General features: G+C 38.5%; 1 protein-coding gene and 1 long non-coding RNA gene across 2 annotated transcripts; one reads left to right on the top strand and one right to left on the bottom strand.

Moving 5' to 3' along the window:
- On the bottom strand, positions 1-25504 carry LOC125139175. Its single transcript, XR_007138272.1, has 3 exons — positions 25373-25504; positions 20191-20481; positions 1-2150 (listed from the first exon to the last, which is right to left on the bottom strand). It is a non-coding gene; the product is annotated as an uncharacterized LOC125139175 (long non-coding RNA).
- ccnd2a (cyclin D2, a) lies at positions 3049-24308 on the top strand. Its single transcript, XM_027135508.2, has 5 exons — positions 3049-3480; positions 4870-5085; positions 9057-9216; positions 14452-14600; positions 20282-24308. Exons 1-5 carry the CDS (start codon positions 3286-3288, stop codon positions 20456-20458), a joined length of 897 nt encoding a protein of 298 aa, XP_026991309.1. The 5' UTR covers positions 3049-3285; the 3' UTR covers positions 20459-24308.
- Positions 25505-26258: the final 754 nt, after the last annotated feature.

Genomic DNA, 26258 nt, shown 5'->3' with positions numbered 1-26258 from the left:
GTGTGTGTGTGTGTGTGTGTGTGTGTGTGTGTGTGTGTTTATCTCATTTCTTTAGCACCACATTTGTGTACAGACGTGTGTGCAGGTGCTCTTCTGTTTGTATTTTTTTTTATCTCTATTTATAACAGAAAATGATTCTATTTCATTAGTATTTCAGAGGAAATGCCACATCTGCAATCTGCCAGAACATGTGCTGAATACAATAATGTCTTAAAAATGAAAGGGGTTATTTTTCTTTTATAAAAATGTCTATAATCATGCTGATGCTAGTTCTTAAACATGTAAACGACAGTTAAATGATACAACAACAACAACAACAACAACAACAACAACAATAATAATAATAATAATAATAATAATAATAATAATAATAATAATAATAATAATAATAGATGCTTGAGCTCTAACACACATCTTTACAAAGCCAAGAATAACCTGTGTGTAGTCAGTTGAGGAGTTGTGTGGTGTCAGGTGTGTTAGAGCCCTTCAACACTTCCAGTTTTGCTTTCCAAGGATTCAAACTGAACCCAAATTGCACTTAGTGATGGGTGTTCAGCAGAGCTGCTGAAACGTCAGTGATGTCACTTATGTGCAGGGGTGGGTGTGAGAAGAAGAAGAAGAAGAAGAAGAAGAAGAAGAAGAAGAAGAAGAAGAAGAAGAAGTAGAAGAAGAAGAAGAAGAAGAAGAAGAAGAAGAAGAAGAAGAAGAAGAAGAAAACCGCAGTGTTGCTTTTAACCCATCGGCACGCGCTGCTCTTCCGTCTTGTCCCGTTCTCCTTTTATGGCAAATATAGTAATCTGTAGTTTGTTGTTTTTTGGCCACATGTTTCAAAAGGATAGGGAACGCAGTTTGAGGGATACTCAGGTTATTATTATTATTATTATTATTATTATTATTATTATTATTATTATTATTATTATTATATGGCTATAAGCGACTTTAAATTTTAAGTCCTTTTTTTTTTGTCATGTCGGGAAGTTCTGATTTGATTTGATCATTTCTTATGCACCATTTTATCAGTACATTTGATCATTTCCGCAGTGTAGTAATTTAACTACAATTAATTTTCAGTAGCGACTTATATGCGCATCCTCCAGTCAACGCATCATTATTTCCCCCTGTCCGAAGAGCACATTTTTACGCGACTTGCTCTGACCTACTTATAATTATGATCTTGTGAAGCCAATTGTACGTCCGAGTCGATCCGGAAACTCCACTATTCTGAAGAAAAACCCCACTATTCTGACCTTAAATGTTAACATCACTGACAGATACAGAGTGTCTTAAGATGCTACAGTGGAGGAAAAAACCCCGACTTTCAGCGAATGCGGTTTATTGCGCAATATGCAGCATTTATTAGGGTACATTATGATTATAAATACTCTATTATTTATGTTTTCTTTCTTTTTTAAACCAGTCGAAATTTTGTCTCTTTTGAGAGACATAATATCTCTCTCTCTCTCTGTATGTGTGCATATCATATCCTTGCTCATATAAAGAATAAAACGCACAGGCACACTTTTATTTGTGTACTTCTTTTACTGTTATTTTTCATTTTGCATGCTTGTTCATTCAATAATGATAATACCTAATGGAATAATTAATGGAGTAATAATGGATTAAGTGAGTAATTCAGTACCGAGTGGCTACTACCAGTATTACTACTACTACTATTAATAATAATGATGATGATGATGTACATCTGGTATTTTATAAAACATTTCCTCTGCGAGTTTTTCTGCTGATCAGCTTAGCATCAGTTCACTTTTGTTGCTCCTTCTTGAACACTCAGAGGCGTTTTTTAGGGTTTCAGTTTAGTCTGAATACAAATAAACACAACAACAAAAAAAGACACATCATAATCATCATCAAGACCATGACCATCAAGACCATCATCATCATCATCATTTTCTTCTTCCTCCACCTCTTCCTCGTCTTCTTCTTTTTCTTCTTCTTCCTCATTTTCTCTTTCTTCATCGTCGTCAGGTGAATAGGAATGGAGTGCTGAAAAGTCTGCCCAGTAACACAACGTCGGATTCTATTGGCTGGTTAAATTAAGACAAATAAAAAGGAAGCGAGCTGGCCTCGAAAAGAAAAGCGCTTAAAGAGAAATTCCTGTTGCTCTTCAATGTGTGATGCTGATATTCCTCCTGACAAAAAAAAAAACTTGTTTAAAGTGTGTTAGTGGAAGACAAACATGTTTTCATCGTTCTCTTAATTCAGTGCGCACACTCAGTGTTTAATTAAGATCTGCACTGTTGATTTAACTCTTGTTGAATTAGCACGTGTGTGTGTGTGTGTGTGTGTGTGTGTGTGTGTGTGTGTGTGTGTGGGGATAATCACACAGCTCGAGTTTATTTAAGACCATGGTGTTAAATACAGTGACTATGAGTGTTAAAACTCTTGGGGGGTGACGTGGGGTGGGGAGGCGGGGTGACGTGGGGTTTTTCCTATTTCCATGTTAAGTAATGTAAATGTACCACTGGTTTCACTCTATTGTCTGGTAACGCCTTTTGTGGAGTAAAGAGTCGTGTTATATTTGCTATAGTTGTGCTTATCGCCAGTCAGACAAAATACCCCAAACGACGGAGTGCAGTGGCATCACACATTTATCTGAAGTAACAACCCTCTTACACCCATTTCCTCGAAAGCTATCTCACCACAAGACTAGCAGTAGTCTTCACTTAAAAGCAAAAAAAGAAATGCAGCTTAAGTTAGACGTTAAGACAAGATGCAGGTTTAGGAGAAATCTTTAGAAATATTTCTTATCATTCTTTATCATATTGCATGTTGTGTATCTTGCGCATGATCAATACGACAATTATTCACACCCAAACTGCCATTGTGCAGTATTATTAAAGGGGTCGCTTGTTGCAGACTCATGACGTGTAGTTTCCTATCTTACTTTTGAACATATGTAGGCTGTAAAAATGGTAGTAGTTTTTGCTAGCATAATTTTTCGTATTTTGATGTAGTATTTTAATGGTCCAGCAGTCATTTGGCAAGCTACACTCGGGGTTGGGTCAAAATAAAATGTGGGAGGGTTTGAAATCTGGCAACCCTGGAAGTGAGAAAAGAGCAGAGCAGAGCAGAGCAGTGCAGAGCAACCACCAGGGAAGGAAAAGCCTGAAAGATCTCCAAAGAAGCTGGACATAAGCACAGGATATAGACCCGCACACTCGCTTTACATGCCCTTCGACGAATTGTCCTTCTGCGGCTCCAGTTTTCTGGTGTTTTAGGGTTCCGCGTTTTAAAGATCGGAAAGCACTGTGAACACAGAGAGTAATGGAGCTGTATTGTCTGGAAGTGGACACCGTGGTGCGAGCTCGTCCCGACCCGAACCTCCTCGGCGATGAGAGGGTGCTTCAGAGCCTTCTGACCATCGAGGAGAGGTTTCTGCCTCAGTGCTCCTATTTTAAATGCGTACAGAAAGATATCCAGCCTTTCATGCGCAGGATGGTGGCCACTTGGATGCTGGAGGTTTGTGTGTGTGAACTTCACAGTATTTCCTCAGCACTGAAAAACAGCGTTATATCACCCCCGGTTCACTGTCAACCTGTAGGTCTGACGCCGTGAAAGGAAACCAAAAAAGCCATTTTAACGTTTCCGAATGGACAAGGCCGATTTTAAGGGCGTTTATTTTAAGAGTCCGTTTTGGATCGGGTTCATGATTGTGTCGTAGATATTTGGAGAGAGCGACATGATTACAAAGAAGTACGAAAAACGAGTATGTCTAAGATAATAAAATAGACATAACATATGCAGAAGAGAGTGTCCTGCATCATCATGCTATTTATTTATTTATTTTTTGCGATAAATATTTCCATGCACACGTATGCAGTTCAGTGCTTTCCCCTGGTAGCTAGAATCTAAAAACGCCATGTTGTTTTTTTTCCACATTCGGTCCGCTTGTCTTTTTTGTCTTCAGACGTCACAAAACTTTTTTTAATGTCACTGGACAGACGGATGGACGTCTAAAGTGCATGTTTAATTCATGCGAATTATGTTGTGAATAATCTGTATATTTTTTTTCAAATATGTGTTCGCGGAAGGGCGAGGGCCCAATGCTGCTCCCTAAACCCAACACTAATCGAAATCGGTGTAGCATAGGAATTAAGTTAAATTACCCCCAAAGTCTTTGGTAAATGTCACCGATTTTTATCGGGAACGTTAGGCGAAGAGTTGGGCTTTATTTTCATGTATTGAATGTTAACATGACGCTAACTGGATAATTTATACAATTTTTTTAGTGCAATAGTTGGGTGCAAAGGCGACACTGTCGTCAAGCGCTGTCGGATACTTCTCTTAGGAAATTGCGTTTTTCTCACATAAAACATGGTTCAGAGTGTTTGACAATTGTCGGGAATAATGTAAAACGCATTGCTGATCATTTATATGCATAAATCGTGTTCGTCGACAATTTATTTATTTTTTAATTATTTAATGAAAATATGACGAATTAAAAAAAAGCAAAAGCTGTTCCGTAGCCTACTGTGCTGCATGGCTGTTTTTTGGCTCGGGTGATTGTGACTTGAATTCATTTCTTACTGAATGGACCGAAGGAATTCAGTTCTGTTTACAGAGATGCTAGAAAACCATTTTTAATCTTAATAAAAAATGCATTTGTTATTTTCATATTACACTACATGATCAAGTGTTGTAGATGATCAATTATGTTACTGTAGCCTGCATTTTTAATGATTCCTTTTTACCAAAGAGCAAGATATATTTACTTCCCACCCCCAAAAAACACACACTTGTTTAATTTGTGAGAAGATTCTATTTCCTGAGTTATTTCAATTAAGCAAGATGAACCACGTGTTTCTTCGTCCGGTGAACTCATACTCGTCGCTGTCCTGCCTTTTGCAGGTCTGCGAGGAACAAAAGTGCGAGGAGGAAGTTTTCCCACTGGCTATGAACTACTTGGACAGGTTTTTAGCAGTTGTACCCACCAGAAAGTGTAACCTGCAGTTGCTCGGCGCAGTGTGCATGTTTCTGGCGTCCAAACTGAAAGAGACGCGTCCTCTAACTGCAGAAAAGCTATGTATCTACACTGACAACTCCATCCGACCGCAAGAACTCCTGGTAAGCACCTAAATATGCAATGTAGATATTTGCCTCAGATGGTGATTGAGGGGAAATTATATATATATATATATATATATATATATATATATATATATATATATATATATATATATATATATATATTGAGAGAGGGAGACTGCTTTTTATTCACTGCAAAGGAGATATGGCATATGGCATAAGATTTAAGATAAGTAATTTTTAAGATTATGAAAAGATTACGACTTATGAAGGGTAGAGTCTAGCTGGTAAGCGTTAATGGCTGTTTCTGTAAAGTGTGTGTGTAGTGATGCAGTTTTATTATCCATAGATCTCGATCTCCATCTAGTGGCAAATATGTGAATCCACTCTATCACTGTGTCGAGATGAACATTAATAACTTTTTTCCAGTTCCGTTTCTCTCTCTCTCTCTCTCTCACACACACACACACACACACACACACACACACACACACACACACACACACACACACACAGAGATGAACAAATTAGATTATGCTTCTGCATACTGCATCATCATCATCAAAATCTTTATCTTTAAACAAGTCAGTATGCTTCTACACAAAGCCAAGCATCTGAGAGCAACTATGGCAACTCGAGCAACACAAGCTGGCTAAATCCAAATTTCATAATTCCAGAAACATTCCACAGTGATGTGCCATTCTCCCACAGTGTGGTCAAAAAAATGCAAAATCTAAACAAGACAAGAGTCTTTCTGCTCCAGTGGAGGTCTGTACAGTGCGTTCGCTGTGTCATCAGAAGTACTTGGATTGGGAAGTTGAAGTGTTGAAGATGTATGCGTGCATGTTTCTCACCACAGGCTCATCAGTTTGTTTCTTTGCGGTGGAAATCAACTGAACTCGTTTTATTCTGTTCAAGAATAACACAATTATGCTAGGGTCGGCGTAATTAATCTAAGGAGCTCTTCTTTTTTTTTTAAACATTTGACACTGGTCTGAAAAGATGCAGGAAACTGGAGTTCGTCTGTAACAGACACATCTTTAAGTTTTGTCTGCTGGCTTGTGGCAGCATAGAGAGAGAGAGAGAGAAAGAGGAAGTGGGTATGTAAAGTGTGTTGCAAGCATAACTAGTCCGCTTTCGGTTTTGCCTTAGTGCATGGCATAAGAAATAGTCGCGAACTCTACTCCTTCTGTTCAGTCAAATGTATTTATTTATTATAACTTGTTTCGTGTCATCTTACAGGTTAGTAAATGAATTTAACATGACTGTTGGGATACTACAGTGGTACCTCGAGATACGAGTTTAATTCGTTCCAGAACCGAGCTCGTAAGTCAATCGGCTCGTATCCCAAACGAATTTCTCCCATTTAAAATAACTGAATTCGATTTAATCCGTTCCGGACCTATGAAACCATTGTAAATTATGAATAAAGATATGTTTTTAAATAACAAATAAACATGTATAATTAACAAATACATAACAAAATATGAAATAAAGAAATAAGAGTTATTTAGCATAATAGTCTTACCTTGGAGACAGACGAGTGCGGCTAACGAAGGTGAACGGCGAGGGGGAGGGAGGGAGGAAGGGATGCAGGCACTCTAGACACGTACGTAATCGGCGCTTTTTTAGAACTTAAAACTATTTTCATAACTTTAAAACTAAAACTACACTTTCCTTATTTCAAATGAAAGAAAAAACTTAAAACAATGCACTTAACTTTAAACTTAAACTAAGCTTAACATTTAAGTAAATTTAATCATCACTTGTTTTTGCCTTCTTGGCTGCACTTTCTGCACTTTCACTCGCAGCTCTTTACAATAAGTTCAGTAATCACGCAAAAATCAAGCAAAAAAGAGTACAGCGCACAAGATACACTTTGATTCAAGCGGGTAACCCGTGCGAGTGAGCGAGAGATGCTCTCGGATGATGCTCGACCCTGCGCGCCAACTAGCGGGATGCTCCGGAAACACGGCTTTGGGCCGTATCTCGGATTTGGGCTCGTGTCTTGAACGAAAATATGGCCCGAGCTCCGGCTCGTATCTCGAAAAACTCGTATGTTAGGCTGCTCGTATCTCGAGGTACCACTGTATATGAATAACATTACATTCAGTTTCTTCTGAAAAATTCTGATCACGAAAGATAAAGAAAAGAAACAAATTATAAATTAGTTTTAGATTGACACCTTCACTCTGACACAGTATACATCTCTACCTTGATGTGTTGATGTGGCATGTTGTCAGTTTTAATTTTTTTAGTTTAGTTTTATCAAGATCATAGCATCTTAGTATTTACAGAGAGAGATTACACAGAAAGCCAAATGATTAGATAAATACAAGCTATGGTTTGGATTCAATCCAAAAAAAATTCTACTTCCTCTCTAAAAAATGTTGAAAAACAAACAAGCAGCCTCTCGGTCCTGTTATGTCGTGTATCATTTACTTCTAAGCTGTTTGTCAGCTGCTAAAGATCTTAGCTGTTTATTCTTGTGGGTAAGTCGTTCTAGTGCTGAAACCAAGTATGCGGAGATGGCAAGGAAATCATGCATCAGTGATGGCTGGCTGTGATCTCGATGTGTTTGTTCTGAGTCCTTCTACAGTCAGTGTTTTTGTTCATAGTGCAGCATTTTGTTCAACTGCACAGAAACATCACCAGTACTTTGCTGGTCAGGGGATTAAATGGCTAACAGTGCATGACTAAGTGCATGTGGTTCACCAATGAAGAGAAAGCATCTCTGTCAGAATAAGTGCACAGACAGTTTTACCCAATTACTCATTACACTTCCCACTTTAGACAACAAACGCGCTTACTGTTTCCTTGACCAGGTAAAAACTGCCACTGCTGACATCATTGTGCATGAACGAATATTTTAGGATCAGGAATCTTAGTTCAAGTGTTAACTGAAATGATGTATTAGGGGTAGTGCCTGTTTGGCATTTGCTTAAATCTGTTGATGCAAAATGGGTCTTTTCTGGCAGTTTTCGCCCTGAAGTTATGGCTTAATTCATTCATGTTTCCTAAAGGTAATATATTTTACATGTATGTCATCTAATAAAAGCTACTAAAGAAGACAAATGATTAGTAGGACAATACATTTCAGTTTAGTAGTTTAACTTTGGATATTTTTGGATTAGTAGTTTAGGATTTGAATTTTTTTTTGCATTAACTCACATTTAGGAAGAAAATGAAGTGCTGTGTATGTGTGTGTGTGAAATAGACAGACTTGCATTCTCAGGAGGAAAGTACCTGATGCTGAACAGACACTGAGGTCATTGCTGTTGCAATTTTCTAATAGAGCTGAGTAGCTTAGATAATTTATTATTAGCTAGGGACAGTAATGTAGCGGTAGCCTGCGACTACTCTGCTTATGTCTCTCGAGTGTAAATACCAGCATGTAGTCCACGGATCATACAAGGCATCCAGACTTAATGCCTGCTAGTGAAGTCCAGAAGCCATGATGAGGCAATAAGTATGAAGCAAATCAATCAGGAGATCAGAAACACACACACACACACACACACATACACACAATAAAATACAATACCCCGGTTTCTCTTTACCTAGACACTCAAACACGTTTTTCTTCATAAAAGCAGTAGAATGACTAACCATATATTTAAATTTATGTAAAAAGAATGGTTCTGTCCTCTATGCCCTCACTGGGAATAAGATTTAAGGTTGTTCACATTCACTCACAGTGGAAAGGAAAATAGCAGAAATGAAATATGAACCAACTTTGACATTTCCAGAATCCCTTGGGCCAACAGGCTAGAAAGCCAACCAGCATTTCATCAATTCATATTCCACTTCCAGCATAAGTCAAAATACCAAAGATACTTTAGATAGATTCTACATTCAGCCAATGCCCCACATGACACTGTTCGAACATACAGAACGTAGGTCATACCTGCTTTAACTTAAACATTATGTCAGTATACAGAATAAATGCTTTCTGTTTTGTAATAGTTTAGATAATACTTTCTCTTCCTTGCATGTTTGTGTCCTTTCAGGAATGGGAATTGGTGGTTCTCGGTAAATTGAAGTGGAACCTGGCTGCTGTCACTCCTAACGACTTCATTGAGCACATTGTGAAGAGGCTGCCTCTGCCTGAGGATAAGCTGGACCTGATCCGCAAGCATGTGCAGACTTTCATCGCCCTGTGCGCAACAGGTAATGGTGTTTCCAACGCCCAGAACCCTGCACGAATATGACTATTTCTGTAGAATGTACTGGCTCCGTAGAATCTGTAGACTAATACTATGCCCTCAAAACATTTTCACAACTCCTTACTTCATATCATTCCTATTTATTAAAGTTGATTTCCTTTGGTCAGCATTTTTATTCTCTGTTTCAACATGTCCCAGCTCTTTTCAGTATTTGCTGCTATAAATCACAGTTGATGGAAGTGCAGGCCCGTTTCATCCCTTAGGTATTTTACTCTTTAATTACAAGTTTCTCCAGATGTCACAAGACTTAAAGATTAAAAATCTGAATTGGAGTTTAAAACCAGCAAACAAGTAGGTAAATGATATGGTACTTGGCACATGCTTTGTATTTGTATTCGATTTGTTGTGAAAGTGAGAGTGGTAAAAGATCAACCGTCAAGTCAACTAGGTGCTGATATCCTGTGTCAACATGTCCACGACATGTCCATGTTGAAAAATACACTCATCTCCAAAAAACCTGAAATGGAATTTCCTTGGAACAGTAATGATGAAGATAGCATTTGTGTTGTTTTGGCAGGCACGGCACTACAAATTGCCTCATCGTTATACCATCACATGGAAATATGTAGGTTGAAATCAATGTGTCTGATGTCCTGGAAACAAAATATCCTGGTATGATGAAGGGTGGAGGATGAGTTGAATGGAATTTTGCGTCAAAGGACAGCTATCTGGTCCAGTCTGTTTCTGTATGCTTGCTAGTCTGTGTGAGGACAACTTAAAGTCTTTGTTATTGGCAGGATCAAACATAGAGAAGAGACTGAGGGTGAGAAAAAAGTTAGTGGGAGGGCATTGTCCCAGCGGATCCAAACAGCAAAGCATGTCATGTTTTCATATCTCATCCCCACTTCTCACGCCTCCTAGCTGCTCCAGGGCATGACTGTTTTCCCATGTTCAGGAGTCTTTGTGAGGCTGGTTCTCCCAGCCGACTTTATGCTCCCGCTGCCAAGAGAAGTAATGGGATGTACTCATATTTCCCCTGGGCTCCCATGTCCCTCCCTGGGGTTGCTCATCTCACCAGGAGTATCCCCCCACACCTCTTCACTGAACGCAGCATAGGAAAGGGCATAAGAACAGTGGGAGTAACAGGACGAGAAGACAGGTCTTTAAAAATGCCATGTTTGATGTGGGCTCTCTTTTAACTGATTGTGCAATGGATATTGTAGGTATGTTGTGCAACTACTCCGACAGGAGGTATTGATGATATCCTTGGGAACTGGCTTAAATACCATTAAACACCCTTGCTGTTATCTATCACGGTCTCACCTTCCCTTCCTGGGCCACAAGTTTTAAATCCATTTCTCAATCCTGTTCTGCTGTAATTATCAGACAGGGGTGCACTAGATGATTAATTCTATTTTCCTCTATGTCTCTTGACTATTCTTTTGGCAATTCTTTATTCAAATTCTTCAAATAGACAGGTAGCATTGGTTTCTTCCATGATTCTAGGCAAATGTTGGCCTATTTGCCCACACCCAAAAAAATGGGCATGTGCTTGAAAAGACTTAAGGCTGCTGACTAAATTGTGGTATCTTCACACTTTAGATACTCTAGCATGATTCATATCCTTTGTATCTGAACAAGAATAAATACAAGCATTGTGTTTATTAACCAAATCCTAAAGCTGAACTGTTACCATAGTCTGTTGTTGGGTAAGGATATAGGGATAATACTCTATCAAACATCTCATAAAGGCTAGTTGTGAAAAATGACTGAAAGAAGGATAATAATTTTTGACCGATTAGTCATGGCTTCCTATGAGTCGTCTTCCTTTTTATGCTTTGGATAATTTCTTGCGTACATACAGCAGAAAGAACTTAAAAAAGTAAACATTAAAAAGCGAGTATTTGCTTAAGAATTTCCTTTTCTCTGTGTCATACAAGTACTGTGTCACATATTAAACAATTTTCTGACGCTGATAAAAACCACAGTATCCTGTCTGAGCAGTATTATTAATGTAAAATGCAAAGTTCCATGGGATTCTAAATGTCCCACACAGGCTTGAATATTTTAACTGTATAGGTGGTGATTTTCTTGTCTGGTCTCATGAGCAAATAACCATGAGGGTATTGAACATGGTTCCTTCTTGAACGAAGATGTGTGCTTGTCTTATAGGAGAGGTTCAGCAAAAAAAAAAAATTGTTTTGTGTAGTAAATGATGCTAGCCTGGAGTGTGTGTGGGTGTGTTTGTATGTAGGGAGCGGAAATTCAATTCAATTCAAGTTTATTTGTATAGCGCTTAAACATAGAACAAAGGGTTATTATAAGAATAATATAAAGATTAATAGAATACAAAATTCAAGATTAATATTAGATAGATTTAGTTCACAATGTGTATGTATATATCCCCAATGAGCAAGTCTGAGGTGACTCATCATGGTTAAAACATGATTCTGCCAATTTTGTCATTCCTGTTTTTAGAGGCCCTGTTACCTCCCTCGCTGGCCTGTGTACTGTTGCTCAAGCATCTCAGCAATGGTGCAAGACTGAAGCAAGTTATTACAGGATTTCAAAAGTTGAGAAGGAATCCTGTTTTCATTTTGTTTGAGTTATTGTATCTTGGCTGCCGAGAAAGTGTAGACGTTTCCTGAGATGCAAAAAATACCAGGACAGTCTGGAGATTTGGTTTGGAGAGTTCCAAATTAGTCTTATTGTTTTGCCCTACCGATTTGCAGTGTAAAGACGGCGAACGGGACATTTCACGGTAAGAGTGAGGAAGTTCTGAAGCCCTTTGCAATTAGCAGACCCACTGATTTAACATTCAACAGATGGTGGTAGTGTTATAGAAACATTGGCGTTTAAGTGCCACCGGTGAATCTTAACAGAGACAGACATACAGTAGCAGGTTTAGAACCTACCACATTTTACAAAACCACAAGAGCCCAAGAATTTACTGTCTGTAAGCTCCCTCACCTACACACATAAGTGGCTTATTCCATTTGACTGCAGGCTGTGTTGGGTAAGGAACTGTGATGCCAAATTCAAAAAAGTTGTTTACATTTGACCTTTATCAATCAGGGGAGCCTGGCTGCTCACAATGGGACTTTCTGTAAACGGAGCGGCTAATAAGGTATGCATTTGAATGTAATCCTGGCAGATGATTTATTACCTTTAAAGAAAAAACATCCCTCTATGGCTGTTTCTGAATTTTCCAGGTGTTTAATTAATTTAAAGTTAAATGCATATGCAGTGCAATGCACCCACCCAAGAGTTGGCTGTGCTGGTATGATACTGGATACAGTGTGTGGGCAGGGCAAGAACATGGCTCATTGAAGGAGGTAAGAGGCTGGCAGAGCATGCCAACCACCCCTTACAAAGAGCCTTCCATAGCAAGCACCACTGCTACATAGACTGTGTTTCTCTAAAATGTTTATTAGGGTGTGTAAAATACAGTCATTTTTTGACTGTCTCCCTTTCAGAAAGACAGCAGATGATCCTACTCTGGCATTGCCATGTAGTTTTCTTTGCTCCTGATTGCTACATCACATGTGTAAATAAACTACAAGCATACTTGTATAGTCATCTCTTTTTCTGTCACTTTTGCAAAAGGACAAGAAACACTGGTTTTGCAAATACAACCCAAAGGAAATTGGGAATATGTAATCCATTTTTTTTTCCTCTTTTCTCTTGGAGCTGGAGCTAAAAATCCATCACTGTCCCAGAAAGACAAGTGCATTTATTTGTCAATACATCCACAAGATCTGTGTCTGGTTCTGAATGTTAAAATGGTAATAAAAGGATAGTTGCCATCAGCCATCAAAGGCCCACCTCATTGAATTTTCTCAAAAAGAATGAAAAAGAAAAAAAATCACCATCAGTGCCATATTGAGGTTTGCTTTGAATACGGTAACATGGTAATGCAATGGCTGCTGGAGTCCACTTCATGAGCCCAGAGGTGGCCCAGCATCAGAGGAATGGCAGTGGGAGGGGGGGTCTTTTCTCCTGCCAAAAACCTCATGAGGGTCTGGAAACAGACTAAAGAATGACGTTCAGCAAAATGCACCAACCCCCCCCCCCCCCTTTCTCCAGTTAATTCTGGTGGCTCAAATCTGTCACTCCTTCCCCTCCCACCCAACCTCTCCTTCTCACCATCCAACCTTTGTGCAAGCTGTCATTTTGAATTGAAGTCCACAGAGGGGGCTGTATTTTGCGTGTCTGAGGATGAGATGAGGTGTTGACTTTGTTTGGCGAATCCGCACTCACTTACTTGCTGAACTTTGCTCGTCTAATACGTTTAAAGACAGAAGCCTTGAAAGAAACACACACACACAAAACCAAAAAAACCCAAAAAAAACATCACAAACCTGTGTGACATGGAGTCTGGTAAAACCTGAGAAATTAAAACTGAAAAGTATGAGCAGAGAAAAGACTGTAAAAAGACTGAAGACTGAAAAGGCATAAATCAACCAAGGCTCTTTTATCATTTCATCCAATCCTGTTTTTTCTCTCTTGTCCTCGCATTTATTACCCACTTTTGGGTTGCAGCCGCTTTGCACGCTGTCTTATTTGCATTATGAACGACAGCAAGGGAGCTAACAAGGTTATTGGTCTTTGTTGCACACGCCTATAACCACATGTGGAAGAAGGACCTACAGCTGAGCGCATTTGCAGATCAACGTTGGCTCTTTATTCCTTCCTTTTCAAGGTCTAAGGGGCTTTTTTAAGGGACCCCGTGATTTACTTAGGAGCTGTTAAAAAAAAGGCTGGATTGTGGGGGGTGGGAAGACTAGTTTTGACGGAGAGGAGGGTGCTTTTCAACTTCTTTTCAAGTCAAACGAACCTTCGAAGTTTTTGTGGACAGTCGGAATGCATTCGGTACGATGTAATTTTCCACCTCCATGTGTTTGTGATACAAAGTGAGTGGTAAATCATGGACGCCTCCAAGTTTGACTTTTGTAACCAACAACAAAAGCTTACTCGTAGACCATCCTGCTTTTCGAGTAGTGGAATTCCAACTTGAGAGCACCATTTTTTTGTTTTTCCTAGTCTGGTCAGAATTTCCATGGTTACACATTATTAGAATGCAGGATTAGCGAACTGGAATCGTCTTCAATGGTTATTGATTCATCCCATCCTCTCTAATGCCTTGAAGTGTGTAGTGGTAGCTGGATGGCTGTTCCAGGTTCTTGTTCATGAACTGAAAGCTGTTAGTTCAATATACATCATAATTTTTTTTTCACAGAATTCAACTTTGCCATGTATCCTCCATCCATGATTGCCACAGGCAGCGTGGGAGCAGCAATCTGTGGACTGCAGCTCAACAACACAAACCACGCACTGTGGGGGGACAACCTTACAGAACTGCTCGCTAAGATCACAAACACAGAAGTCGTGAGTATTGCAACTTTATCTAAATGTGTAGATATAAATTTATTATCTATAATCACTGGGTCATCCAATGGGATCTGTACCAAATTTACAACACAGTTAAAGGGAGTTTAAGGAATAGTACTGATAAAAGAATTTAAATATAATTTATTTTTATAATTTAAGTATTCCATTGTATTATAGTTATATAGAAAGTTTTCTTCTTCTTATTATTATTATTATTATTAAAAGTATGTCATTGTTCCAATCTGGACATGTCAGTGAGAAGCACAAAAATTCTTCTCTATGATCACCCTGAGCTACATATTTGTATCATGTTTAAATTAAGCCATTGGCAAAGCATTAAGCGCTTTTCCCGTCGTTTTTTTTTTTTTTTTTTTTTTTCACAGCTGTCTCCTAATCCCTTCTCTGCCTCTGGCACTCACTTACCAAAGAAGTCACATGCAAAATGTGTGTGAAGCTCTGTTAATATGGTGGAACATACACGTGAATAACACAGTTGGTTTTGCAGCAGGAAGGCATCAGTTAGTTTAGCGTTTTGCGCGTTCGATGCAGCCAGAACATTAAATACCACACGGAGAGACAGGCCTGCAGTTGCATGCGGAGAGCTATGTGGCCCCATGGCAGGGTGTACAGTCCAAACACAGCCCAAGCTTCAGCTGCAGCAGCCAGGAGGGGGGCAAGGGTGGACTGGCTTTTGTCAGGGTGGTAGCTTTTGAAGGGGGCACATTAGGAAGAGTGATCACAGTGTGGTAACATTGGTGTTATTTAAAACCAAGAGCTCTAAGATGAGAAGGTCCATCTTTTGATTGCTAGCACTGTCCTTGAAAAACATCAATGTGGTTGTCATGTATGTGTGTGGGTGAGTTTTTAACCATGGGTCTGAGCGAGGAGATTGCGTTTTCCTCATTATTGGGCTTGCCTCCAACTTCAATTCAATCTGACATTCAGACACTGAATTACTGGAAGTAAAATGAGATTGACCCCGACTGAGAGACTCTGAAGAAAGACTCCAGAGAGCAGGGGTGCAGTGGTAGGGCTTATGTGGCTTCATGCAAATGACTAATAAAGCTTCATGCATACATTGTCACCTTAATGATATCCATTTTCGGGGCACTGAAGTAAAATGGGGTGGTGAGGAGTAGCAAGGAAAAGAAACAGAGAAAGAAGTAAATATGAAATGTAAGATCACCGCACAGATGGACACCTATCTCAAGTCTGCAGTATTCATCACCAGTGGGCAAATGCTTGGTGTGCCAGTGTTTCAAGACGCACCCCAAAGCAGTGGAAAAACAAACAGCCTGTCTGAACAGTGAACGTTCTCAGTGTATGAGGAGTGTGAGGTCTCTGCCAGCAGAAATGACCTGCCCAGTCCATGATCAACTCTTCACATTCCCAGATGCCAGTAAGCCATACATTTGAAAAACACGGCAAGCTGAAATCCGTCTGGATCTGATAGTGTTTTATGGCCAGAGAGTTTTAAAATGAAATTTGTTTGTTGTTATTTTTTAAAGTGCATTCTTCTAATGTTATTTGGCCATAACAAACACTCCATCCTGAGTGATGCAGAGGACAAGTTCCCACATGTGATGGCTGCCAATCACATGCGTAAACCTGTGAATTTCTAAAGAAAGACTGAGAATACTAGGATTGCTTTTGGCAATTAGATTAGAACTTATCATTTTGCCTGAATTTCCTTTAGGACCTGGTGGTTTTCTTTGGGGTGAGATTACTGTGAATGTTCACCAGCTGCATGACTCTGCCAGCCATCCAGTCAATCGTCCTGCTGATACTTGTGGTGTCCGATGCCTGTGGTTTTCATCCAGACATGTGACACAGCCAACTAGCCCCTTTTAGTCGCTACTGTAGTGTTTGTGTGTGTGTACAGCCTGAAGCACATCTGGTACGGTGTGTACAGCAGTGGGCTCCATGTGGCAGGCCAAACCAGGGTGGATGAAAATTTGGCTTCAGCAACTCATCCAAACTGTATAGCCTCTCAGATAGAAGTTAAAACTTTGAATACTCCAGCTGACATTTAGTGTTTACTGTAAATGTTGTTATTGTAGCTAATGTAAACTGTAAATGATGCTTTTTGGCTTGTTGTATATCTCCAGAGACTCACCGGGAGTTTTCATCTAACCAGTAATGTTGATTCCACTGGAATTGAATTAGAGTTTGCATTCAGATATGAATTAGTGGCGTTTCCTGTATGAATTGGTTCAGGGGCACGGCCCCCCACACTGAATTCCTTTGCCTGTTTTAAGTGCTGAATTTTGGCTAAATGGACAAGAAGGGGTCACTGGTGAACTTTTCTAGACCTTTTGTAAAATAGATAACATCATAACTGTAAAAAAACAAAGAAATAGTAGGTGAAATGTCAGTCAAATTGAAGTTTGGCAAGTTCAAGAATGCACATCTGCTTGAAGTCATAACAGCAAACGATGCTAATATGAGTAAAAGTTTTTCAAGGGAGGTGATAACTCATTTTTAGGATATTTTTGGTACGCACAATCATGTGGTAGGACCCTTGGCCTGTTGCACCAAATGTCTGGGACAACATATTAATCCCTTTCATTTCTCAATCCTCTGTTGGCCCTGTTTTGAACCCAGCAGTCATTTCAATATTCCGCAAAAAAAAAAAATATTCAGGCATCTTTCTTTCTCTTTTTGGTGCTTCTCTTTTTCTGTTGTTTCTACCGTCCTGACTTTGTCATGGTCACATGGTACATGAGTGAGTTCACCATGACTGCTGAGGGTTTAACTGTAAAGTAAAACTTAAATTATCACGCGTTTAATTGCTTTTTTCCTTTTCTAAATTTGCCCATCTTTAGACAAGATCACTACAGTCAAAGAGCATTTTCGAAGCCATTTGTGTAGCAACTGAGACTAATTCTATTAACCAGACAGGTGAACAGGTGGTCCACTATGTTCATTCATTCATTCATTAATTTTCTACCGCTTATCCAAACTTCTGGGGTCACGAGGAGCCTGTGCCTGTCTCAGGCGTCAACGGGCATCAAGGCAGGATACACCCTGAACGGAGTGCCAACCCATCGCAGGGCTGGTCCACTATGTATCCTTCATTTTTTAATAATCAATCTTGGGCTTCGATTTCAACCCAAAACAATAGCTAACGGTGTACAGTATATTTGGTAGCTAGTAAACCAAATTATTCCAAATCGTCGGTTAGCATCCTTTAGCTAGCATCTTCATTTTCTGCATGCTGTTTCTGTGGGTGCTTTTATGTATGTAAATATAACCGACAATTACACTGCTTTTAAAATATACCCACTGAAGACCATTAGCTGTAGTTTGTATATATTTTACTTTAACTACTACCCAACATGCTGTGGTTTACAAGTCCAAAAATATATATCTGCCTTGCTCTCGTGTTTTAGGATATGCACCAGACCCACCCTCACTTACGATAAAGTAGTTACTGAAGATTTATGAATGAATGAATGAATGAATGAATGAATGAATGAATATAACACTTGGTACTTAGACCGAAACGATATTTGCTCTGGACTACTTTGTCCAGATAAACACTTTCTTTTTTTAACCAAGAAACTGTGAGCTGAATGTGTCAAATGTCAGTACCAAACATTCCAATTGCAAAAAAAAAGAAGAAAGTAAGAAAGAAAAAAAGACACTGGCAAAATCTGAGAAATGAAAGACAGGAGAGAAAGAAAGAGAGAGAGAGAGAGAGAGTATTCTTATATAAAAAAATATATGCTTCAATATAGTAAAACTGCTTAGAATAATTGTTTTTGGTTTTTGATGCTTTTTTTAATTTATTCAGTATTTATTTTGTCTGAAACATGAACCAACTGACAAATGTAAAACAAACATTCAATAAAATCTTAAAGCCTAAAACCCACCACAATGTACAGGCATTCAAACTGCCAACACAGGGATCCACCTCAACACCTAAGATGAATGCCCATATGATGGACGCTATCTCTTTTTAGAACGAGTCACAATCCTACCAGTAGTCACACACTGAAGTCATTAAAGTTGCTTGAATTTAGCCTGTGGGGCTTGGCTCAGGCTTGCCTATGCCTCTATAAAGAGCAGCGGCGCACAGGGGAATTTCTTTTAAGAAGTCTGGCCTGGCATTTTTGCGGCAAGATACAGGCAGTTCCTGTGCATGTTTTATGCCTTAGTTTATTTTCTCAGTGGAATTTATTTCTTATGACTAATAGCAGTATGTCGCAGTGGGAAGCCAGAGAGACATCTTTAGCAGGATGGCGGTTGCTTTTCTCCAGAGTGATGCAGACACTTCTATGTGCCATCAGGCAGTTCTCTTAACAGGAAAAAAAACTTTTGGACGCGTACTTTCTCCCTGACTAATGTTTTCTCTCGTGAAGACGCTAAAGTGAATTATCAGAATATTTTAATATTAGGCATTGGCTCTGATGCTTGGACGCTTGAGCTAGTAAAAAATGTGTTTCAGACACGCACCTATATGAATATATATACGTGATTACCTTGTCAGGGAGCCGTAGCTAACACTGTTTCAAACTTCAGCCCATCAGTTTTTAATTAATAGTCAGTGTCAAAAGAATGCAGTTTTTTCACAATCAACACATTCTCTACAGGCCCTGCCTCTGGGGCTTCTCACAGAAGAACTCCCACAGATGCCTGGTGTGCCTCAGACCCACAGAAAAGCAAAGCAGAAAGCTGTAAACAGAACTTTGGCTCCACTAGAGAGTGCTGTTTTTCTTCTTTAGTTTAAAAGAAAAAGAAAAAATATGTATTTAGCATTTACAGTTTGAATGCCATTAGGTGCTTTTTGCATCATTCAGTTTTATCACCTCCTTCATTTTTAATGTATTTTTAGATTTTTTTTTTTACAATGTCAGGGTGAAATTTGCATTTTCTGTGATTTGGTTCTGGAGGAATAAGAAACAGGAAACCCGGATCAACCGTTTGTTTCTGGTGTGAACATATTTCACACACGTCAAGCATTTATCATCCCTGATGACTGGGAGCCATATTCATGTCTTGTGAATGAGTAGTTCTTTGAAGCTGCAAGGTGGGCTTGGTGGGACCCCCTTGGGCTGCTTTACCCTCTTGTTAAAGAAAGAAAAGAAGAAAAGACGCAGTGTCTTTCCACAGGACATGGATGCAATTAACATAGCTTTTGTACAGCCTTTGTTTTCACTGTTGTTGTGGCAACCGGTTCAGTGGGTATGTTAGTATGTGTGGGTGGGTACACGTGTATGGTTCCCCACCTGGCGCATTTACTTGGTTTAGGTTAAACCTGTACTGTTCATATAAATACTTTCATCGTATCTTACATATTGGAGGCCTTATTTTGTTTTGTTTTTTATGCTTACGGAAAAAGACAAAATAAATGTAAACAGTTGGCGCTTCAAAATTATTGTCTTGCATACTCACTGCTTAAAAACTACTGCTAGTCAAATTTATAGAGACTTGAATGCTTGTAGGCATCTGTTTCATTCTACTACCATTTTTAAATTCTTATTATTATTTATCTGTTATAGAAAAATCCAAGTCAAGCGTATACCAGTAGTCATGGGGCTGTTGTCAGAGGATATAGTGAAGTAAAATAAACTAATGTACTAACCTTTAGTCTGTTCATTCTTAAAAGAAAACAAAGTCAAATATATCGGAGTGTATTATCCCATACTGTAATCTGTCTGTTGCTGTGGTTGCAGGACCTGTTGAAGGCATGTCAGGAGCAGATTGAGCGTGTGCTGACGAACAGCCTAAGGGAGGGACGCAGGCAGCAGCACAAGCAGCAGCAGCAGGACCAGAACAACCCACGCAACAAAGCCTTGGATGACCAGGACCAGTCCAGCACCCCGACCGATGTACGAGACATCAACTTGTGAGCTCGCAGGAACGGTGCCTGGATCTAAAGGAAAAAAAAAAACAACAAAAAACAAAAATGACAAAAAAAAAAACAAAAAAACAGCCCATGAAAAAGTGCTTGCTAGTCTTTGTAGGTTTTTATTCTATTCTAAAAGGAAGAAGAAATACACTTCATAAGAAATCAAAGATATTTTAGAAATAAATATAGGTATTTTTTAAATGAATTGATACTGATGCAAAAATTTCTGTGGTGCTTCAGACAAGTAGAAGGGAAGCCAATAGTATTTTGCAAACTATTTTTCATTGTATAAACAAAATATATATATATATATATATATTCATTTAAAATGAATATTGAGTTATATTAATTTTTTTTCCTCAGTAGAAAAAAGCTCAAGTTTAAAGAGCCTGAAATGGTCAACTTTATAAGACTGGCTTGTAAAGGTACACAAATGGGGCTTTGTTTTTTTCCTGCTTTGTTGTGTTTCAGTTCATGTTCGAAAAGTCTGAGCATGAACGCACACAAGGGGTGTCATGATACTTGTTAGTTGAGTCCCCGTTTGGCTGTGTGGTAAAGATGTTAAAGGCCCACGAATGTTAGGTGGAACAGGTTTTGGTAAAAGCCTTACAGTAAGAATGTGATTGATTTATCTGTCTCAACAAAAGGTCCTCTGGGTAAAATTTGGGTAAAGACAATTCCAATTTGTTATATTGTGCCATCAATGTTAAAATGATTTAAAAATTGCTTGCATTAACCAAATCAAAACATCTTAAATGTCACAATGCAAATTTTATAATAATTCACCCAGTCAAGGGTCATGTATTGAGAACAGTCAATTATTATTATTATTATTATTATTATTATTATTATTATTATTCAATCAGCAACTTATTGTCTCTCGATTCTCAAAGCATAGAGACGTCAATAAGCTTTTGACAGGCTGCTTGTGTGTGTATGCATATGTGTTTCTGTATGTGGGTACATGTATGTGTGTGCGTGTGTGTGTTTGAGAGGGAGACAGTGAGATGTGTGTGCTTTGTTGTTGGTGAACTATCAAGATTATGGTTCAAGTTGAGACCACACAGTCAGAGGAGTAGACAGGGGACAAAGAATAAGTCTACAGTGCTTTTTTTTATTTTTTTTTATTTGAAGGGTCACGGGCTACCTGTATCACTGCCTTCTATTCATGCGCTTTTATTTTTGGGCCTGGGACAAGAGGTTGAACCCAGTCCAGTGCACGGGATGGTGAGGAGGCTAGAAAGAGAGGAGACAGAAGACTACCTTCTTCAAGATGCTTTTATGGGTAAATGTAATTTTTTTCGACAAAGAAGGGTGTGAAGGAGAAGTTTGTATGTCATTACGACCTCCTTTGGAGTTTAACAGTTGTGTTGTATACAGGCAGTCGATTTTGTAAAACGCATTTATTCGGCTCATCGCCGTTATGAGTTGAAGGAACCCAGGGCTACTTGAGTGTAGATTAAAGAGGCGCTGAAACAGAATTTCACACGGAGAGCATGGATTCTACATGCAGTCAATGAAAGTGCATGGTGGCATGAGATTCGTGCGCAGAGGAGGAGCATGGTGGTCATTAAAGCTGTGTGAGTTTAAGGAGAGATGTATGCTGCTGCTGAGATAGACATACATTGGCATACAGGAGAGGAGGCCAAAGGCGAGGACTAGATATTGTTCCATAGATCACATGATAATTTAAGTTCTTTTATATATTTGCTTGTTTGACTGTTCATTTTGTGTATTTCCTTTTTTTTTTTTTTTTTTTTGGATTACAGACCAGTATCTAAACCAGTTTGATTGACACTGCCAGCTAATTGGTGGGGAAGGTAATACACAGGGAAGCTTAATTGATTAGGGGAAAATTTGTTGATCTGTGCATCTGTATTTCCTCAGTTTCAACAACGAAGCACTTTGAGCACATATTTCCCTTAGGTCACAGAGAGAAAAAAATGGGCCATTATTTACGTGTCATGTGTATCCCTCCCAAAAGAAAGAAAGGGAGCTGATGCGATGTACACTGTCACAACAATGCCAACATTCCAACAGAAATGACAATATTCAAATTTCCAAATGTTCAGGTTAAGGAAAATGCATGTTTCCCCCCCAAGGCCTCTCTCTTCTTTACTTGAAATTTTGTTTGCTGTTCATTGAAATGTTAATTGGTTTTTATACAGTTGTAAATGGTAAAAATAAAACCTTGTAACATCAGTAAGTTGCCCGCTCCAGGGCATTCATTTAATTTATACAAAGTAAACTGGTGAAGCTGCTCTATCGGAGGGAAAAAAATGCCTTGTTTCATATGGTGCCTTAATTCCTTAATTTAGGGAGTGTTGTCCTGTGCCATTGTGCCTTGATCAGACTGCTGAAGTAGCCTTCAGTGTCCACTATCTTGTCATCTCCTACAAAAAGTGCTGCTTCCAAAGGATGGACTGGCATATGATTTAGCAAAGAGTCACAATTCTCTGACTATGATTAAGGCAGTGTGTGTTAACAGCACAACACAAACACTTGTGCACAAGTCGCTTAGCTTGCGCTAAGAAGATTGTTAGGGGCGGTTTAGCTTTGTTTTGATAAGCATAGTCTGTGTTTTTCTGTGGGTAAAGGAGACTTCATTGTTAGATTGTTTTTTCATGCATAGCATATTTCCTAGAGGCAATTGGATTCCATAATTCAGGTTCCTCCCACTCTTTCACTTAAATAGCCCATTATCAAGCAATTATTTTATCTTTTCCTGTTTTATCACTCACCCCAGTGCTCTGAAAATTAGTTGTAGTACTGTTTTTAGAATTTCTGGGTGGGCTTGGGCTTGGATATGGACCGAAATTTGCTTTGTACGGTTTGATACTGTATTCCAAAGTGAAGAGGGGGTAGAAGTGGTTGTGAAGACATCAATCAAGTGTCAATATTTTTTGAGTTATTGTTTTTTTTTCTCCGCTGCTAAAAGCTATGATTTTTGTTTCATCTTATACACAAAAATAACATAGTTGTGATGTCACTTGAGTGTGCTGCTATTTTATAAACAATTGTATTATAATTATTTTACTGCTTACAGAATACTTTGAGAATGCAGAAGTAGATGGTAAATAGAAGATCAAGAAATGTAATGAGTATTCGACTGGAAATGCTCTTTGTACAGTATGCTCTGAAAGCATGATTTCTTTCTTTTTTTATCTTTGTTTTCCTGCTCTGTTACCTTTTCCTCTCACAGTCTGTAAGTATGGTATGTCTATACCTCAGGTTTACTGGACAAAAGAAAACAAGTCTCTCAGTACCTCAAAACTCATCACAGTTTTCTGGGAGCCAATGAAAGACCGCATACAGTGGAGATTCTGATGGGGGGACTTTGTATAGTCTTCATTTAATGAAGCGTGAACAGCTTAAGGCTCCCACATGGACTTCAACCTACTATAGTGGATGGAGGGGGAGGAAAGTTGACCAATGTTTTAATTTTGGGTCTAAGAGCTGAGATATACAAATAGTGATACAGTTGTACATAAATCTTTTGTATAAATTTGGAATCTTATTTCTCCAAACACCTTAACACACATGAAAGTCCTATACAAAGTGACAAAATGTTGATGGACTTTGACATGTAACTGAGTTGCACTTTGCCTTAGCCTTAATAACACATTTTTTCAGATGTGCTGAAGGTATTTTCATCAACTGGTGTAGTATGAACTGTGACACCATGCCAATAGGACAGCTCTCAACAACATATAACCGTGTGTGACAAATTTAACTATTTGAATGTCAACATTTACATGGATTCTGTTGCCTCCCTCCACTATGACCTTGTCATGTACCTCAATAATGTCTGTTGCACAGCCTCTCTCCCAATAAATATCTGCTTCAATGTGTGTAGTGCCATATTTCTTTATTACTGTTCTCTTTGAAAAACATTTCAATACACATTATTGACTGACTCTCCTGTGAATTAGGACCTGTTATGGAGCAACAATGTACTGTATAATAATAAGATGGCTATTTATTTTGCACCAACAGGGGCTACTAGGTTTAATAGTAATAAAAGAATAATAAATAGATATTAGGCTTTCAAGAAATCAATTACCAGGGCATTTTCCACTGACCAACAAAGGAAAAACATTCTATTTAACAAATATCAATACTTGAAATGATTGTTTAAACACAGACACTCCTTGCTACCTACTAGCCAGAGATGCCAACTATATGTGGTCTTTGAGGACAACAACCTCCTCATCAATACACAATTGTGGGACTGTATATTTATAATTCCACCATTTTCCGTCACCCAAATGAGGATGATGGTTCACGTTTGAGTCACAGTCGCCTCAGACTTGCTCATTGGGGATAAATACAAACACATTTAAATATAATACAAATCTTGAATTTTTGTATTATATTAATCATTGTATAGTATTAAACTTTTCATATTATGTTTTTTGTTAATTAAATTGTGAATTAAATTGAACTATACCACAGAAATGAGCGTCGAGCCATAGCTCTTTTACAGTTAAGTATAAAACCATTCAATAATTTCTTATAGGTTACAAAATAATATATCTGTATCTATATCATAATAAAGAAATTAATACAGATTTAAATTATAAGAATACCCAGACTGTACAGTGAAACTATTTCTTACCACTAAACTAATTGGCATCTGTCATGTTATGGTATTTATTTCCTGACAGATGTTCTTTCTTAATCCTGACCAATTTGATTTTTTAAAAACTTTCTATGCTAAACTTTCTATGCTAATTAGTGACGTCATACTCTTTTGCTAATCGTCTGTCTCTATTCATATAAACTAGAAGACTATTTAACGTTAGTTAGCAGCCCTGGTTGAAAAATGTGATTATTTATGATTTAATATATCATCATATAACTAGATTTATACCTTAGTCTTGACGAAGCAAACAAAAAACATGAATAAACGCACCACAGAGAATCTCCATATATTGTGTCAGATGCCATTAGCTCCTGAGGCGACTTGGAGCTCGCGCCAAAATCAGAAAAGAAAAAAAAAATCCGCGCGAGGGCGTTTGTTTCTCATTTTGGCGCGAGTTTCAAGTCTTCTTCTTCTTCTTCTTCTTCTTCTGATTTTTATTGGCGGATGGCAAACCAACTTTAGGTGCATTTACCGCCACCTACTGGACTGGAGTGTGGAGCGCATAATGTTTGGAAGAAAACTAAATAAATAAAGAAATAAAGAAATAAAATAAAAATTATTAATACAACTGTATGTTAAATTCTATTGATCAGTTTTGTTTGTTTTAAGAAAACAACTAATTCCTGGAATATCCTAAACTGTTTTGATTCGTTTCCTAATAGAACCCGAAGGGAGAAATCATTTATACCAAACGATCGTAGTGCTTGAATTAATTTATTTCTTGCTCCTGCATGTGCATCACACTGTATAAGTACATGCTCTACTGTTTCTGCTTGACCACACTTATCACAATTTCCATTTTCATGTTTACCCATTTTATATAGACCCTGATTTAATGCACAATGTCCGAGACGCAGTCTTGACATTAAAACATCTTCTTTCCTGTTGCCAAACTTTTCTTCTTTCTAGCCCTACGTTCTCTTGAACATGATGAAAGTGTCTACTTTTTGTTCCACTATCCCACTCCTTCTGCCATTTCTTTCTTGTTTCTTTTGCAATTATCCCTTTTACCTCTGTTTTACTCATTGACACTTTAATGTCAATTTCTGCATGCTTTAAGGCCAGTTTAGCCAGATGGTCTACCTCCTCATTTCCTTCCACACCCATATGTGATGGTATCCATAGGAATTTTACCATAATTCCATACTGTCTTATT

This window comes from Tachysurus fulvidraco, chromosome 17 (genome assembly GCF_022655615.1).
Source record: "Tachysurus fulvidraco isolate hzauxx_2018 chromosome 17, HZAU_PFXX_2.0, whole genome shotgun sequence".
NCBI lineage: Eukaryota > Metazoa > Chordata > Actinopteri > Siluriformes > Bagridae > Tachysurus > Tachysurus fulvidraco.
This window is presented reverse-complemented; position numbering and strand designations above follow the sequence as displayed.